Below are 17,477 nucleotides of genomic sequence, written 5' to 3'. Positions count from 1 at the left end.
ATGTTCTAAAATTTGGAATGGTGAAACACCGTAAATAAAGACCATGGTGGAAAAGGAAAAGGAAAAAAAACCTTTGAGCGAAGCTCCGAATGTCCACCAATGGTCGCAGACTAACTCATTTCTTAATGATGAGTTTGGCAGTTTTCAGCTCTAACGCTGGAGTCCAACGCAAGAGCAATTTTCCTTGAGGATCCCAAGACTTCCACTGCCGATATTTCAAGATCGCATGCAATGGTATACGGTGTGTGAGCCCGAACGCTAAGACGGTAACGTATTTTGCTGTACGCTCCAGCTCCTTTGCGGTAGAATCATACAGGATTCCATTCTCCCAACTGCTCGCGTATAAAACAGCTAAATCAATTGCTGGTGCTGGTGTACGAGAAGGTCCCGCTATGGGTTCCATGACCACGTCAGCTGATTCTGGTTCAGGTGGACAAGGCGGATCCAAAATGACCTGCATCCTGGAGTCCTCTTCTTCCTTCGTTGACACAAGCAAATCCGAAAGTTCAAGCAGAGAATCAACACAAGGAGCATCGTCCGAAAGACTCAAGTCACTGAAGGTAAGGTCCAGTACATCGGACGCGTTGGCTTCTTCGCCCCTAACTTCACTTAAGAACATTTCGACGTTGCCGACTAAATTAGGCACCTGGTCACTAGCCATGATTAAGGAGTACTGATTTAATAAGTAAAGCGTCAAGGTGATGAGATGTAAGAGTCGGCAGATTAGAAGCCGTTGGGATTGTATGTCAATATTTGTATTTATGCCGGGAGCCTACACAGCTGGGTTAGGCTGCGTTGAATCTGTTTATTCGCTGTTTGAACCACAGCTACTCTTGCTACTGAGTCTGAACCGATTATTAAACGAATAATTCGGCCTAAGTTCCATTTGCAAGATGGAGCGTTTGGAGTCTTAATTATAACGATGTCACCCTCACGAAAATCGTTATTTTTGATTTGCCATTTTGGACGAGATTGTAATGATTGCAGATATTCGCCCGACCATTTTTGCCAAAAGAGCTCGGTAATCCGAGTGATTTTCTGCCATCGATTTAGAGTAGATTCCTTTAAATCTAGAATGGACATTTCGGGTGGAGCGAGTAAAGAGCGACCAACCAAGAAATGCCCTGGCGTTAGACATTCTAAACTTTCAATGTCATCGCGTAAGCGAGAAAGAGGTCTGGAGTTTAGACAGGCTTCAATACGACAAATTAGTGTGGTCATTTCCTCGAACGTAGGAAGAAAAGTCCCAAGAACACGCTTTAGATGATGTTTTACGCTTCGTACCCCGCTCTCCCACAGTCCACCCCAATGAGGAGTGGCCACGGGAATAAATTTCCATTCTATTTCGCGTATAGGTTCAAAATCTATAGATTGCACATGTTTCAGAGAGCCTTGGAATGCAAGTTTCAATTCCTTATTTGCTCCTTGAAAATTTAACCCGTTATCAGAGTAAATCACCGCGGGTTTACCACGACGTGAAGTAAAACGAGCTAGAGCTGCCAAAAATGCATCCGTATCATATTTGGAGACAAGCTCAAGATGGATGGCACGAATAGCCATGCATACAAAAACAGCTATATAACACTTAACTGATTTCGAGTTTCGGCCTTGATGCAGTTTTACAAGGAAGGGCCCGGCGTAATCAATGCCAGTATGTTCAAACGGATGGCTACGGTTTACTCGACCAGTAGGCAAAGATCCCATGAATTGTGTTCCTAGCTTGGCACGCTGACGAACGCAAGTGACACACCTATGTATTATGCTTTTCGCAGCGTTTCGTGCATTGATCACCCAATACTTTTGCCGCAATACTGTTAACGTAAGCTGTAGGCCACCGTGCAAGGTCGTGATATGTATATGTCGAATGAGCAGCTCGGTTAAATAATTAGTTGGCAAAATAATGGGATGCTTTTGGTTGTCTGACAAAAATGAGTGTTGCAGACGCCCACCTACTCGTAGAATTCCTTGCGCATCTAAAAATGGGGCAAGAGAAAGTAATCGAGAACTTGACGGAACTGACTTTTTGCCTTGCAACGTCAATATATCGTTTAAGAAAGCAGCAGCTTGAATTATTTTCACAACACGCAGTGTTGCAGTGCGTAGCTCGAGAGCTGACAAGTGAGCGTGTTGACAAACATTTTTTCTACGCGCTCGATCTATAAATCGCAACACGTAGCTAACAACACGGATTAGTTTTGTCCACGACGAATAGTTATGAAGAAATGACGGTAAATCGCGTGTGACATGATTTGTATATATCGAGGAGGTCTTTATTTCCTCGTTGGTTTCAAACATTAAAGGAGAATTTTCCGATGACGTTTCCCGAATTATAGAGGGTCCTTCCCACCAAAGAGTACAATGTATTAATTGGCTTGGATTAATCCCTCGCGAGTTGAGATCTGCAGGATTGGACTTAGTATTGACATAAGACCAATGAGCCTCTGGTAGACTTGACTGTATATATTCGACTCGGTTGGCTACAAAAACTTTCCATTTTGACGAATGTTGTGCAATCCAAGCCAGCACGATTTGTGAATCAGAAAAACAAAAAATGTCATGCACTGAACGTTTAAGTGATGACTTGATATGAAGCATTAGTTTAGTCAAATAAGCAGCGGCGACTAGTTCAAGACGAGCAATGCTAATTGCTTTAAGAGGGGCCACTTTGGCTTTTGCCATTACGAGGCTGACTGAGGTTTGACTATCACTATTGGTGAATTTGGCATACACCACAGCACTATAGGATAAATTTGAAGCATCACAGAACCCATAGAGTTCTAATTTATCTGCTGCACTAAGTTGACCATTCCAGCGCGGGATATTGATTTTTGTTAATTCGCACATTTGCGAGTAATAAGACATCCATTTGGACTGGATAGGCTCGGGAACCTCGTCATCCCAATTAAGTTTGAGCAACCATGTGGATTGCATTATTTGCTTTAACACAATGGTGAACGGTGAGATCCAGCCTATAGGATCGTAAATCTTCGCGTTTTCCGAGAGTAACATGCGCTTTGTTAACTTAGTGATGGAAGAAGGCGAGATTATAAACTGAAATGAATCAGAGCTGGTATTCCAAGATATGCCCAGCACTTTGCTAGTTTCGTTAAAATTTTCGCTATTAAAATTAAGATTAGCGTTACTAGAATCATTAGGAATTTCTTGGAGAGCTGTGCTTGCTGAATTGAAGGCCCATTTACTGAGCTCAAATTTACCTTTATCCAACAACTGAACTAATTGAGATTGGATATCGCGTAAATCTGCAAGGTTGTTAGTTCCAAAAAGAATGTAATCGACATAGATTGATTGTTGAAGTAAGATGGACTTCGCGTCTGGGAAGTCATCACCATGTTGATTTGCGAGTTCCTGCACTACCCGTGAAGCTAAAAACGGTGCAGGTCCGGTACCGTATGTGACCGTGTTCAATTGATATGCTTGAGTATTACCAGAATCATCTTTCCAAATTATAGATTGGAATTTTTTGTCTTCCGGACGAATTAGAATTTGGCGGAACATTTTAACAATATCTGTTATACCAACAAAACGAAAATCACGCCAATTCATAAGAATGGCTGTTATATCTTTTTGTAGTTTTGGCCCTACTAAGAGTACGTCGTTGAGTGATAGACCACTCTTAGTTTTAGCGGACGCGTTAAATACGACACGTATTTTCTGCTTTCCATTTTCGAGCTTAAATACTGCGTGATGAGGCAGGTAAACCAAGGAGTCTGTGTCAATCGCGTTTGTTGTGACCTTCTCCATATGTCCTAGCTGCTCGTATTCTCTAATGAATTTAGCATAGCTTTCGGACTGCTCAGGAGATTTGTTAATACGACAGAGAACTCGCTTTAAAGCTGATTCGGCGATGCTGCGAGAGGCTCCCAGTGCGGATTTGGAGAACTCTGTCTTGAAAGGCAATGCAACCTGATAGCGGCCTGATGGTAATTGAGTAACGTTACTCGCGAAAATGTCCTCGCATAATTGATCATCAGGGGTCAAACTATAGGTGCTAGGAACTTCTTCAATCTCCCAAAATTCTCGAAGTGTTTTATCGAAGTCACAACAATGAAGAACGTTTACTGTTGTAGTATGCATGTGCGACGCAAGTGTACCATACACAACCCAGCCAAATAACGAATCTTGTGCTATCAGTGCACGGTTCGATGAATGAATTATTTGATTCAGTAAAAGCTGAGGGCAATAATCTGCACCAATTAAAATATCAATTGGATTTTTAACAGAAGCATATTCGTCCGCGAGGTCCAGAGAACCTAATTGAGGGAATTCAAGAGGTGAATACGACCGAGGACTATAATTCGTGATTTTTGGTAAAATTAATGCCGTCACCTTGAGTGAGGCCTGATCGTGTTTGACTGACTGTAAGATGAGTTCAGCTTTGCTCGAGACGTTACGTACCGCACCTCCTGTGACTCCGTAAATCGTTGCATTAACTTTGCGGCGTGTAACTCTTAATAACTGGGCTAGATTTTCCGTCATGAACGATGTTTGTGAGCCCGGGTCGACTAAGCCTCTAATCATAATTTGACGGCCATTTGGTGCTGTAGCGCGTGCGAGAAAAGTAGCAAGGAGTGTCGTGCGTTCGTCCATGGCACTCACATGAGCAACAACAGAAGTCGAAGACTGATCAATGGTTTGAAGACTCGTGGGTGAAGCAGCTTGAGATGAATTACGTTGAGGCGTCGGATTAGCTTGTTTCTCAAAATGCAAAAGCGTATGATGTGCCTTGGAACATTTTTTACACCGAGAATTACTTCGGCAAGACGATATGGAATGTCCAGGTCTCAAGCAATTGATACAAAGTGACTTATTTTGCGCTGCTTTATATCTGGCTTGAAGGTTCAAGGCAATAAAGCTGTTGCATTGATAGAGAGGATGATCCGCGTCGCAATAAAAGCATTTTGGTTTATCCACGATTGCGTTGAGTGATTTCAACGACTTAGGACGAGAAGTTTTATCAGTAGTTTGTTTACTACCTTTGAATTTATTACTAATAGATTCGAGCATATTAATCTGCTCGGTGATGAACTCTAAAAACTGAGTGAAAGAAGGATATTTCAATACACGTCTTATTTCCTTCTCCCATTCCACTGTGATAACTTGATCTAGCTTGTTTGAGAGGATGTGGACCAATATGGCACTCCAACCATCAACTGGATATCCTAATGTCCTCAGCGAGTTTAGCGCAACTATAGTTGTATCGCGTAGTGTTTTCATGGACATGAGATTGTCAGCGAAGACTTTCGGAATGAGCGTTAGTTTGCTAAGAAGGTTGGACGTAGTAATTCGTTCATTTGTATACCTAGTCACTAATGCATTCCATGCTGTTAAGTAACTATCGTTACTGGCGGCTAAGGATCGAATTACTGAGCTAGCTTCTCCTTGAAGACATGCCTTTAAATAATGAAACTTTTGAACACCTGGTAATGTCGAATTATCGTGAATCATTGATTTGAAAGAGTCATAGAAGGTTGACCACTCAGAATAGTCACCACTAAACTTGGGTAAATCTAACTTAGGAAGTTTCAACGAGGGAGCATGGGTCCGCCCTGCAGTGACAGGAGCGACTTGCTCACTGCTTAAATTCTCGATTTGCTCTAAAATGTATTCTTCCGCAGTCAAATACGCCGTCATAGCTCGCTCATAAGTATTCTGCGTCGTATAATTAAACTGTTGCAAATCTTTTTCCGATAAATGATTAGTGATCGTCACATAATTCGTTTGTATTTTCGCGAGAATTTCCTTGGCACTAGCCAGACGACCATTTAAATAAGGGACGGTAAAATTACCTATACCACGCTTTTTGGTGTTGACCAGTAGCCGTTCTAATTCTGAGCAATAAGGACTAACGTGACCTGCGCACATGAGTATTTCCTCCTGCGTTACCATTTTGCCACCAGAGACACTCCCCCAGTCACCTCGAAGAATCACCAATCAAAATTCAACTCAATTGAATATGTACCGGTTATATCCGGCTCGAAGGACCAGAAATTTGTTTGAAAGTTGATTGGGTGATATCCGCAAGGAGGTCTAGGAAGGAAGGCTCCAGGGTGACAAAAACAACGCCCAGGAAATCTGGTAAAATCAGTTTATTTGAGTTGAAAAAAAATACAAAAGAATCAAAAAGTGCTCCAAAGGAGGCTGAGCCGCAAATTGATAATCCACCCAAAGTTACAACTACGAAATCCCAACCCTGTGGTCCCCAGGTCCCCGGACAGGATTCCTTCGTACCTGAGACTCCCAGGCAACGAAGATAGAGAGAAAGGAAGACGATTTCTTGGAGCCCAAGAAATCGACGATGGAGCAGAAATGCGTACTAAGAGACTTAGTGGCGTCGCAGGAAGGGAGGACTGACTAAGCTGCTGAGAAGAAAAGACAGAGTCTAGAGCCTAGACCGTTTAAATTGAGCCGCAATAAGACGGAACTCTTGGGTATTGATATGTACAACAGACCCAAATAATAACAGCGAGAGAGAGTTCTACGCTGTGGGCCACCTATCGGCCTCTGTTGGAGGTAGGATCAAGAGAGACAGAGTGTGAGCGGGAGCGAGACGGCCTGAGAGTCCCAGACCGCTCGTACCTACACTCCGATCTCCAACAAATATTAATAGACGAAGCAACGTTGTATAAAATTTTTGAATCATTAAATTACATTATTTGTTATTAGCTAATATATATGTGTAGAGTAACTTAAATGATGCGAACTTATATACTTGAAAATACAGCACTTTATATTATCAATATTTTCATGGAATGGCTTGATGGAGTTAGCTCGACAAGAGGATTACAATTTGCCTTACTATGCAAACATTTTCCATACCTAAAATTACTATTAACTATTATGAAAGTCCTTCCCTTATGATAATAAAACTAGTTTAAACAAGTCACCTAGGGGAAGAGATGTAATTTAGAATTTGATTTTCTCAGTAGGTTTTACCGAGCACATTACCAATAGCTTACTTTCTATGCCATGAAAAACTATGAGATATAAAATCGCATAGAACAACTTAATTTGACAAATTTTGAGATGTTAGAGATTTTCGAAATATGATTCATTAAAGACAAAAGAGTGATACAATGGAATGTTATACAATTAGTAAATGTAAGTCTGGTTTTGTTAAATGTGCATAGAGTTGACACTTTAATAGTAGATTTTATATTATAGCAGATAGTCATAAAGCATGCATAGTTCTGATAATATATGGATTAGTCAATATGCTAGTCCTAAATTAAGTAGGGTAAACGGATTTTCAAGCAAGAAAATATAAGATCGTTTCAAATGATTTTGTCACAATAATTATATATGGCATGTAATAGATTTTATAAATGTATGTGCCTGATGATATGATTTGTGCCAAAAATAAAAATTGTATTGAAAACCATTTGACTACCCCTATATACTATTTTACTTGCTAAATTATGATATATTTATTTTTTTTACTCAGCTTTTTCCATAGATTACAGCTATTACTATTTAGATTGAGAAAAGGAAAAGATTACGAGCTGTGCAATAACGTGAAATCTCACAGGGCTTATGTTCTCATAATAATGTTCGAATTTATTGTGATATTATATGCAAAATGCAATAGATGCCCATCAGGTGTATATTTGCATTGTTAATTATGACAAATTTCCGATAATTTCCACATAAAATATATCTTCAAAAATTGTGAAATCAAACCGAAAGCGGCATATAGATATGCGCGATGCAAGTAATATTTCTCTAAGGATATCCGCGAATATAAACAATTAGAAACATTATTTCAGAGATAATGTATATATCTCTTTCGATAAGCGATTTTGTGATTATATCCACAATTTATTTATATAAATAAATGATTTTAACTGGACTGCATCTATACAGTAAACCAACTGCTGTTATTAAATAGGTTTACGCCTAAATAAAAGTAGATAATATTCCATTGCTAATTTTTGAAAATAAAACATATCTTTAAGCTATTTCCCAATCATAATGAGTGATATTTAAGTTATACATATTTTGCACTTCTTTCATAAAACCTGGTTTCATCTTCAAATTATAATTCTGTTAACTCTTGTTTTTCTTGATCAATAATCCTAAATTATTTATACATAAATTATGGTATAATGATAATAAAAAACTGTGTAATGATATGATTTATTTATAATTAGGGAGAATAAATAAGTAAATTGTAGCTAGGTTATTTAAAAGAGTTATTCATTTTTAAAAATACTGTTTCAGCCGGTCCTTTTCCAGCTAATTTCATAGAAGGAGGCATGCGTTGAATGCGGTTCACTGTGAATAAAAAATAATATGATATAGAAAAGTATTTCAGATTAAAGTTGTAGGGTGTTCCAATTAAGGAGAGCTGATGATGAAAATATTGAACTATCATTGACTGATAACCTGTAGGTCATATGCAACTCAAATTACTTTCTTTTATTGCTAATTTGTAATTTTCTGCATGCAACTCTTTTGGTTTATCTCAATAGCTTTTTCCAAAATACTTTAACTTTTAACTAGTCGTGCACTACATAATTCGATTTTCAATTGCATATAAGCTCTAGAATTAAACTACTAGAATGTAAAATAAAAACCTGAGTTTCAATTTAATAAATTAAAGTGCATCGCATGATTTTCAGTAGGTATTAAGATAATACTATAATTTCAGTTTTTCATCATCCGTTCTACTTGGTACCGCACAACTTCTTGCATATCTCGATTAAATCTAGATATATGCATATATATGTCTATATTTACAATCGCATTTATATAAACTTCTTATCTTCTTTATAGTTTCTTCTTTTTTGAAAGAAGAAAGCGTAAGAAAGTTTTTGATTGCTCTTTCCTCATCCTCGGTCACCTCTTCTTCAAATTTTCTTAAAATTTCCTCTATATGTTTATTAAAAATTCTTTGTCCTCTCCTCATTTGTACGGTCCTTATCTTTTTATTGTTTAGCAGCTGCTTCCTTTCTCTATCTACTTCTTTTATTAACTGGATTAATTTATCTATTGAAAAAGTTAGACATAAATTATATAAATTTTTTAAGAAAAGGAATAATCTTATAACACTATAGCTATGGGACTAGTGATCAACACAGTGTAACGCATATCATCGGAAATATTTTGAATAAAAATCTTTATTAGATCATTCTGAGTGAAGAAAGTGGAATGATAATTTTCTCTATCCCTATCAATATGAATTATTGGATTTTTTGGTCTAGCCTATCATATTGCTTCATTGGTAAGAGCTAGGAAGGTATAAAATTGTTTGCCTCCATTCTCACCTTCGCATTCTCTCCTTCTCACTCTGTCGTCTGCAGCAATGTTATAGGCTAAAAGCTAAAGATCGAAGGAATTAATTAAAAACCAGAATGAGATAGAAAAAAAATGTTTTCCATTTTTTTTACTCAGAGTTATCTAACGAAGCTGTGATCAAAATATTTTCAATGATCTGCGTTGCAACGTCTATGTATATACATCAGATATTTACAGCAAAATTGAGTAAATGATGGTCGATCTCCTAATAATTTATTAAGTGCTCGATGGTACCTTTCTTGAGAAATTATTAGTAGTGTCTTTTGCTCTATATATGCTTAAGATCTTGGGATCAGTATTTTTAATCCACTGCTTTGATGCATATATCATCAATTTCCTTAACATTATGTCCAGGTTCTGTCTATCATATATTTCTTCTTTTATGTATGAAAATCCCTTTTTAATATATTTAGACGGGGGATAAGGCAAGTTGCAGATTTTTCTTAAAGTTAGCAGTACGCTACACCCTAAATTTATATTTAACGCTTTGATTCTTTCAAAGATTTTTAATATTTTTATTTGCCGCCGAATGTTCTAAAAGGAAAAATTCGATGTCTGTACTTCTTTTTTTCTTTCGAAATGCACAGATTTTGTGAACATACAAATATATGTATTATATTATGCTTACATATATATAATGGAAATAGCAGCATTGCATTTGCACCGAGGGAAATGCTGCTACTGTTGCATTTTGCAACCCTTTCTCGAAGTCAGTCACGCAAATTTCTGGGTTGAATTCAGGAACCAAATGAATTTTTATGTACTTGAATATTCTTGTATAAAATAGTTGGCTTTTGGAATTTAATAAAATCTAAAGAAATGGAAAAAACTGAAATAATGACAAAGATTATTTAAATCAGATACTAATATTTACAGTATATTTTAAGCGGATAATATGAAATATTATTAGATTATATACTTTATCTTGAATTTTACCCATAATTGTTATTAATTGGGTCGCATCTTTCATCGGTACGGTTCGGAATGTACCGTCCATGCTAATAATTTTGCACTTTTCTAAAATTGCGCATAATTTTTTTTCGTAAATAATTAAAGCTACACAATTTCCATCATTGTATTCCGATATTTCCAATTCACATATCCCCTCCCCCTCTCCTTTCTCAAACTTTAAAAAGTTCTTCCACTTATTACTAGTATTTACAACTTTTGCACAACCTTTTAAAGTTTTCGGTGAACTTGGAAATTTTTTTGATTTCCATTTATTTAGAGAACTCTTTATCATTGGAAATGATATCTCTTGTGCTGCCGCCGTGTGCCTATATATACGTAATAGCATATTCCATTAATTTTATTGAAAAGTATTATATTAAATTGTTATTTAAAAACGATACCTATTAGCACAAATATTATATGCCTGTTTCGATGTACATGGCACTGATTCTACCGTCTTATATAGATCTTCTCTAAAACCCGCTATTTCCTTATAATTGGAAGGTATTTCGTGGCAATGAATTCTTCCAGGCGTAAAAACGCTATTCCTTAATTTTGCTGTGCCCTGACAACCTTGCACTTTACATTTTAAATAGCTGTAAAGTGTTATGTTTTTGTAAAGCTATTATCAATTTGGGATTGTTATAGTAGCAAAAATCTTACAGAACAATCTCTCCATTAGCTTTTGTATAGGACTTGCTTTTGTGATATATATGCCCGTCCTCGTAATAAACGGATAAGGTTTTACATAAATTATCCATATTAAATACAATTCATATGTATATTCGACAGCTACCTACAACTACCTGTTTCTCTCAATTATTAATAGCAAACCGATTACTGTTCCTCTAAATAGTGTCACTGGAAAGAATATACTTACGATCGAGACGACTAGACAATGTTTTAATTTTCTACTGGAAAAGGCATAGCCCAATTTATTGTAAACGAAAATATTATAAATGATACTAAAAACAAAAAAATTGAGAAGGAAAGAGAAATAATATTACAAGAAAATAATATATAGATCGGATCCTTCAAAAAAGTAAATTTCCATATTTCCCGAAATCCGCCCACGTTCTTTGAAAGCACATTAGAATATTGCGCCTCGTTACATATGCTGCTGTAATTAGCAGGTCGTTACAATCTTTTGTATATGGACTGTAGGTAAATATTTCTTATTAAATTTTCTCACAAAACACAAAAAATTCTTCCCGCAAATAATAAAAGTAGTTTAAAATATTGTAGATATCATCTGAAATTTGTCATCTATCCAGCAGTCAATCTTCATCATTGTCTTCACATCTATTTATTCTATACAAATATCACAATCTCGACTTACGTTGATGCAAAATGTTTATACGCTATGTATTGAAGGTTAGAATAAAATAGTGAGTATTAAAAAAATAATTAACGCTTGCAAATAATTTAGATTATTAATAAGCCTACTAAGGTACTAAATATTAATAAATTTCCCACGCAACATTTTTCCGATAGACTATAAGTAATTCATCCCTTTAAAATCAGTTGCTGACCAGACGCAAAATAGGATTCGATTGAAATTTTGCAGAAACCTTCTACGCTTAGAGTAGAATTGATCTGCATTTAGTTTTTAAGGGAGCGGGAAGGGTAAACATTGTTTTCTTACTTCCAAACAATCCTCTGCACACACTTAAGTGCGTTCAAATTCATCTGCCAATCAAACGCAAAATACGATTCGATTGAAATTTTGCAGAAATCTTCTACGTTTAGAGTAGAATTAATGTGCATTCAATTTTTGAGGGAGCGGGAAGGGTAAACATTGTTTTCTTACTTCCAAACAATCCCCTACACGCACTTATGTGTGTTCAAATTCATCTGTCAAACAAACTCAAAATAGGATGCGGTTGAAATTTGGCAGAAATCTTCTGAACATAGAGTTGAATTAATGTGCATTTAGTTTTTGAAGGAGCGAAATGTTAAAACTCTTTTTTTAATTAAGAATTGTGTGGGTGAGACTGTTCTTAAGGAAAAAAAAGAGTTTAAACTTCTCGCTCCCTCAAAAACTAAAGGCACATTAATTCAACTCTAAACATAAGAGGTTTTTGCCAAATTTCAATCGAATCCTATTTTGCGTTTGGTCGGCAGATGAACTTGAACACACATAAGTGCGTGCAGGGCATTGTTTGGAAGTAAGAAAACAATGTTTATCCTTCCCGCTCCCTCAAAAACTGAATGCACATTAATTCTACTCTTAGCGTAGAATATTTCTGCCAAATTTTATTTAATTTTTATTTTGCGTCTGGTGGACAGTTGACTTGCAAGGAAGATAGGTGCAGGGGTAGCATTAATCTAATTAAAATTAATTTTTACGGAATCAAAGGAAAAGCATTTTAATCTAATTGATCTATCAAAAACTATAGACGTCAGTATTTTGAATTTTAAAGGAGAAATTTATCATTAGATCTTAATATGGGCCCCACATGCGCCCATTGCCTATTCGTCCCTGATCGACTGCTAAGTCTAGCTGCTAGTTTCAGCATCGTGATATGCGTTACACTGTGTTGATCACTAGTCCCATAGCTATAGTGTTATAAGATTATTCCTTTTCTTAAAAAATTTATACAATTTATGTCTAACTTTTTCAATAGATAAATTAATCCAGTTAATAAAAGAAGTAGATAGAGAAAGGAAGCAGCTGCTAAACAATAAAAAGATAAGGACCGTACAAATGAGGAGAGGACAAAGAATTTTTAATAAACATATAGAGGAAATTTTAAGAAAATTTGAAGAAGAGGTGACCGAGGATGAGGAAAAAGCAATCAAAAATTTTTCTTACGCTTTCTTCTTTCAAAAAAGAAGAAACTATAAAGAAGATAAGAAGTTTATATAAATGCGATTGTAAATATAGACATATATATGCATATATCTAGATTTAATCGAGATATGCAAGAAGTTGTGCGGTACCAAGTAGAACGGATGATGAAAAACTGAAACTAGTATTATCTTAATACCTACTGAAAATCATGCGATGCACTTTAATTTATTAAATTGAAACTCAGGTTTTTATTTTACATTCTAGTAGTTTAATTCTATAGCTTATACGCAATTGAAAATCGAATTATGTAGTGCACGACTGGTTAAAAGTTAAAGTATTTTGGAAAAAGCTATTGAGATAAACCAAAAGAGTTACATGCAGAAAATTACAAATTAGCAATAAAAGAAAGTAATTTGAGTTGTATATGACCTAAAGGTTATCAGTCAATGATAGTTCAATATTTTCATCATCAGCTCCCCTTAATTGGAACACCCTACAACTTTAATCTGAAATACTTTTCTATATCATATTATTTTTTATTCACAGTGAACCGCATTCAACGCATGCCTCCTTCTATGAAAATAGCTGGAAAAGGACCGGCTGAAACAGTATTTTTAAAAATGAATAACTCTTTTAAATAACCTAGCTACAATTTACTTATTTATTCTCCCTAATTATAAATAAATCATATCATTACACAGTTTTTTATTATCATTATACCATAATTTATGTATAAATAATTTAGGATTATTGATCAAGAAAAACAAGAGTTAACAGAATTATAATTTGAAGATGAAACCAGGTTTTATGAAAGAAGTGCAAAATATGTATAACTTAAATATCACTCATTATGATTGGGAAATAGCTTACAGATATGTTTTATTTTCACAAATTAGCAATGGAATATTATCTACTTTTATTTAGGCGTAAACCTATTTAATAACAGCAGTTGGTTTACTGTATAGATTGTAACGTGGCAGACCCACACGGGACCTGTCACGTTATGAGTTCTGCATTTTTCGCGCCTGAGACGCTATTGGTTGTCTCGCGAGAACTCCAGCGCCGACCGCAGCGCCGTCGCGAACTCGCGGCAAGGCTGACATTGCCTGTCACAGTGTGACTTGAATAGGACGTAAAGAAGAAAACGGCGGAGAAAAGCACCAGCGAAGACATCAATTACACGTGCAAAAATATCCGAAAAGGGCACCGTAGGCCAAAAGGAAACCTAGAGAGAGTATTGCCTAGTAGAATAAGGTAGGCGAACAATATTATTAGCGCGGGTCTATCTCTTGCCCGGTGTGTGTTACTGCCGGGAAGAGACTCGTAATTTTAAGAAGTGCGGTCCCGACGCGAACGGGAAGAAAATGGGGCTAGCTTAGGGTTCGGCACTCGGGCGACCCTGAGAGGTTAGAGTCACGGGAAAGCCGGAAAAGCGGCGAGTAGTGCTCCGCGTAAGTAGAAGGCCATTCGGGTGGCCCACTGCGGGCCTGGCGCCCTCAAGAAATTGAAAATAACCCGAATGCGCCGAGAGCACACGTAGCATCACCGCAAATTCTATTAAGGAAATTTAAGTACTTATGGTAGTCCGCGAATTACTGGCCTAATGTAGATTTCCCGTACAGACGGTCGGGAGAGGCCCTGGCAAATAGAAGCCAGTGTACATAGAAAATGGTAAATTATGAATGTAAGCACCTACAAATGTATAGAAAATAGATGTACTTTTTTTTTTTATTTAAACATATCAGAGTGCTTACTTATATTAATAAATACCTTTCCCCCGAATTCGCGTGTTATAAGATGCAGTCCAGTTAAACTCATTTATTTATATAAATAAATTGTGGATATAATCACAAAATCGCTTATCGTAAGAGATATATACATTATCTCTGAAATAATGTTTTTAATTGTTAATATTCGCGGATATCCTTAGAGAAATATTACTTGCATCGCGCATATCTATATGCCGCTTTCGATTTGATTTCACAATTTTTGAAGATATATTTTATGTGGAAATTATCGGAAATTTGTCATAATTAACAATGCAAATATACACCTGATGGGCATCTATTGCATTTTGCATATAATATCGCAATAAATTCGAACATTATTATGAGAACATAAGCCCTGTAAGATTTCACGTTATTGCACAGCTGGTAATCTTTTCCTTTTCTCTATCTAAATAGTAATAGCTGTAATCTATGGAAAAAGCTGAGTAAAAAAAATAAATATATCATAATTTAGCAAGTAAAATAGTATATAGGGGTAGTCAAATGGTTTCCAATACAATTTTTATTTTTGGCACAAATCATATCATCAGGCACATACATTTCTAAAATCTATTACATGCCATATATAATTATTGTGACAAAATCATTTGAAACGATCTTATATTTTCTTGCTTGAAAATCCGTTTACCCTACTTAATCTAGGACTAGCATATTGACTAATCCATATATTATCAGAACTATGCATGCTTTATGACTATCTGCTATAATATAAAATCTACTATTAAAGTGTCAACTATGCACATTTAACAAAACCAGACTTACATTTACTAATTGTATAACATTCCATTGTATCACTCTTTTGTCTTTAATGAATCATATTTCGAAAATCTCTAACATCTCAAAATTTGTCAAATTAAGTTGTTCTATGCGATTTTATATCTCATAGTTTTTCATGGCATAGAAAGTAAGCTATTGGTAATGTGCTCGGTAAAACCTACTGAGAAAATCAAATTCTAAATTACATCTCTTCCCCTAGGTGACTTGTTTAAACTAGTTTTATTATCATAAGGGAAGGACTTTCATAATAGTTAATAGTAATTTTAGGTATGGAAAATGTTTGCATAGTAAGGCAAATTGTAATCCTCTTGTCGAGCTAACTCCATCAAGCCATTCCATGAAAATATTGATAATATAAAGTGCTGTATTTTCAAGTATATAAGTTCGCGTCATTTAAGTTACTCTACACATATATATTAGCTAATATGAAATAATGTAATTTAATGATTCAAGAATTTTGTACAACGTTGCTTCGTCTATTAATAATTTTTCAGTAATAGCTAAACCATCTTCAATTGCCACTTACATAATAGCTCTAGTATCCAAAATTACAATAAAAGTAAGATTTTTTTAGGATATGAGAGAAAAATAATAGGCAAGGAGCAACGTTTACCAGATATATATACCTATGGCCTTATACATATATTTTTTCATGATACCATAATCAAGCTCTTAATATCAATGCAATTGTGAAGTTACCTGTGCTCTGTAGCACATTGCATTTGAAGTGTACACTTAACGGAGTAACACTCTGCTATTTGTTTCCATAAGTAGTGCAGAATTTACCAGAAAAATGTAAAGGAGGATACACTCTTCGTTCCCAGAAAGAAAAGCCTACAGCCATACTTCCAGGAGGCCTTAAAATCACTGGCGCAGGATAATCCAACGGGGTGAATAGAAAGTCAGTGTTATATAATTAACCTTGCAATGGCATTTCTAAAAGTTGACATGGACCAGTTTCAAGCTTTATTCAGGAAACGCATCCACTGCAATTCAAAATGTTACTACAAATTACATGATCTATAAAACTTAGAAACATTTAAAAACTGATATCTCGAATAAAATAAGAACCTCTCAAAAACTGCTCAAATTGATATGAGCAGCTTTAAAATTGTCAGTAACATTGAATCATATTTTCTTCTTTTTCATCTCTGGCAGGTACTTTTCTCTTTCCAGAATAACTTATTCCATTAATGTCACTCGAAACTGCTGAACTGGTGAACGATGAAAAAATTTCATAATTGGTGGTTTTCCTAAAATATGATAAATTTGCCACACAGAATAATATTCTCTTTGTTTTAAAAGTATTGATGAGATTGCACGATAAAATTTTATACATATCTAATAATTTTATTTATTTTATGCATAACCCTTCTCCGACAAAGTGCATGAAATTGATCTTAGCAGTTTCAAAATTGTCAGTAACAGTGATTATATTTTCCTCTTATTTATCTCTGATAGGAACTTTTCTCTTTCAGAATAACTTATCCCATTAATTTCACTCGAAACTGCTGAACTGGTGTATGATGAAAACATTTCATAATTGGTAGTTTTTCTAAAATACGATAAATTTACCACACATAATAATATTCTCTTTGCTTTAAAAGTATTGATGAGATTGCAAGATAAAATTTTACACTTATCTAAAAATTTTATTAATTTTATCCATAACCCTTATTACTCTTTATATCCGCTGTTCCACTCTGTGTTGCAATTCACACATACACATTCAAACAGAAATGTCAAACGAGTAGTTGCGTTCCAATTTAAGCGAGCGCTGACATGAGAATTACTCATATACCAAAAATGTATAGAAATCCCCACGCATTCTAAATTTTGGCCTAGGGATTTTT

General features: G+C 35.6%; 1 protein-coding gene across 1 annotated transcript; it reads right to left on the bottom strand.

Moving 5' to 3' along the window:
- Positions 1-759: 759 nt before the first annotated feature.
- On the bottom strand, positions 760-6,661 carry LOC136777971 (uncharacterized). The gene is made up of 4 exons (XM_066734549.1): positions 6,602-6,661; positions 6,211-6,407; positions 5,981-6,093; positions 760-5,936 (listed from the first exon to the last, which is right to left on the bottom strand). Exons 1-4 carry the CDS (start codon positions 6,659-6,661, stop codon positions 760-762), a joined length of 5,547 nt encoding a protein of 1,848 aa, XP_066590646.1.
- Between the last annotated feature and the right edge of the window lie 10,816 nt (positions 6,662-17,477).

Source organism: Prorops nasuta, unplaced genomic scaffold (genome assembly GCF_024137725.1).
Source record: "Prorops nasuta isolate Cenicafe-Biocafe unplaced genomic scaffold, Cenicafe_Pnas_1.2 PNAS00013, whole genome shotgun sequence".
NCBI lineage: Eukaryota > Metazoa > Arthropoda > Insecta > Hymenoptera > Bethylidae > Prorops > Prorops nasuta.
The sequence above is the reverse complement of the archived record's forward strand: the minus strand, read 5'-3'. Positions and strand labels throughout refer to the sequence as shown.

What these genes read in the sequence shown, in the direction of transcription:
- LOC136777971 (XM_066734549.1), bottom strand. Translation starts at nt 6,661, where the DNA reads ATGATTCAAAAATTTTATACAACGTTGCTTCGTCTATTAATATTTGTT. An exon ending in TATTTGTTGGAGATCGGAGT is followed by an intron (nt 6,408 to 6,601) that starts GTAGGTACGAGC and finishes TAAACGGTCTAG; the next exon opens with GCTCTAGACTCTGTCTTTTC. An exon ending in CTTCGAGCCGGATATAACCG is followed by an intron (nt 5,937 to 5,980) that starts GTACATATTCAA and finishes TGATTCTTCGAG; the next exon opens with GTGACTGGGGGAGTGTCTCT.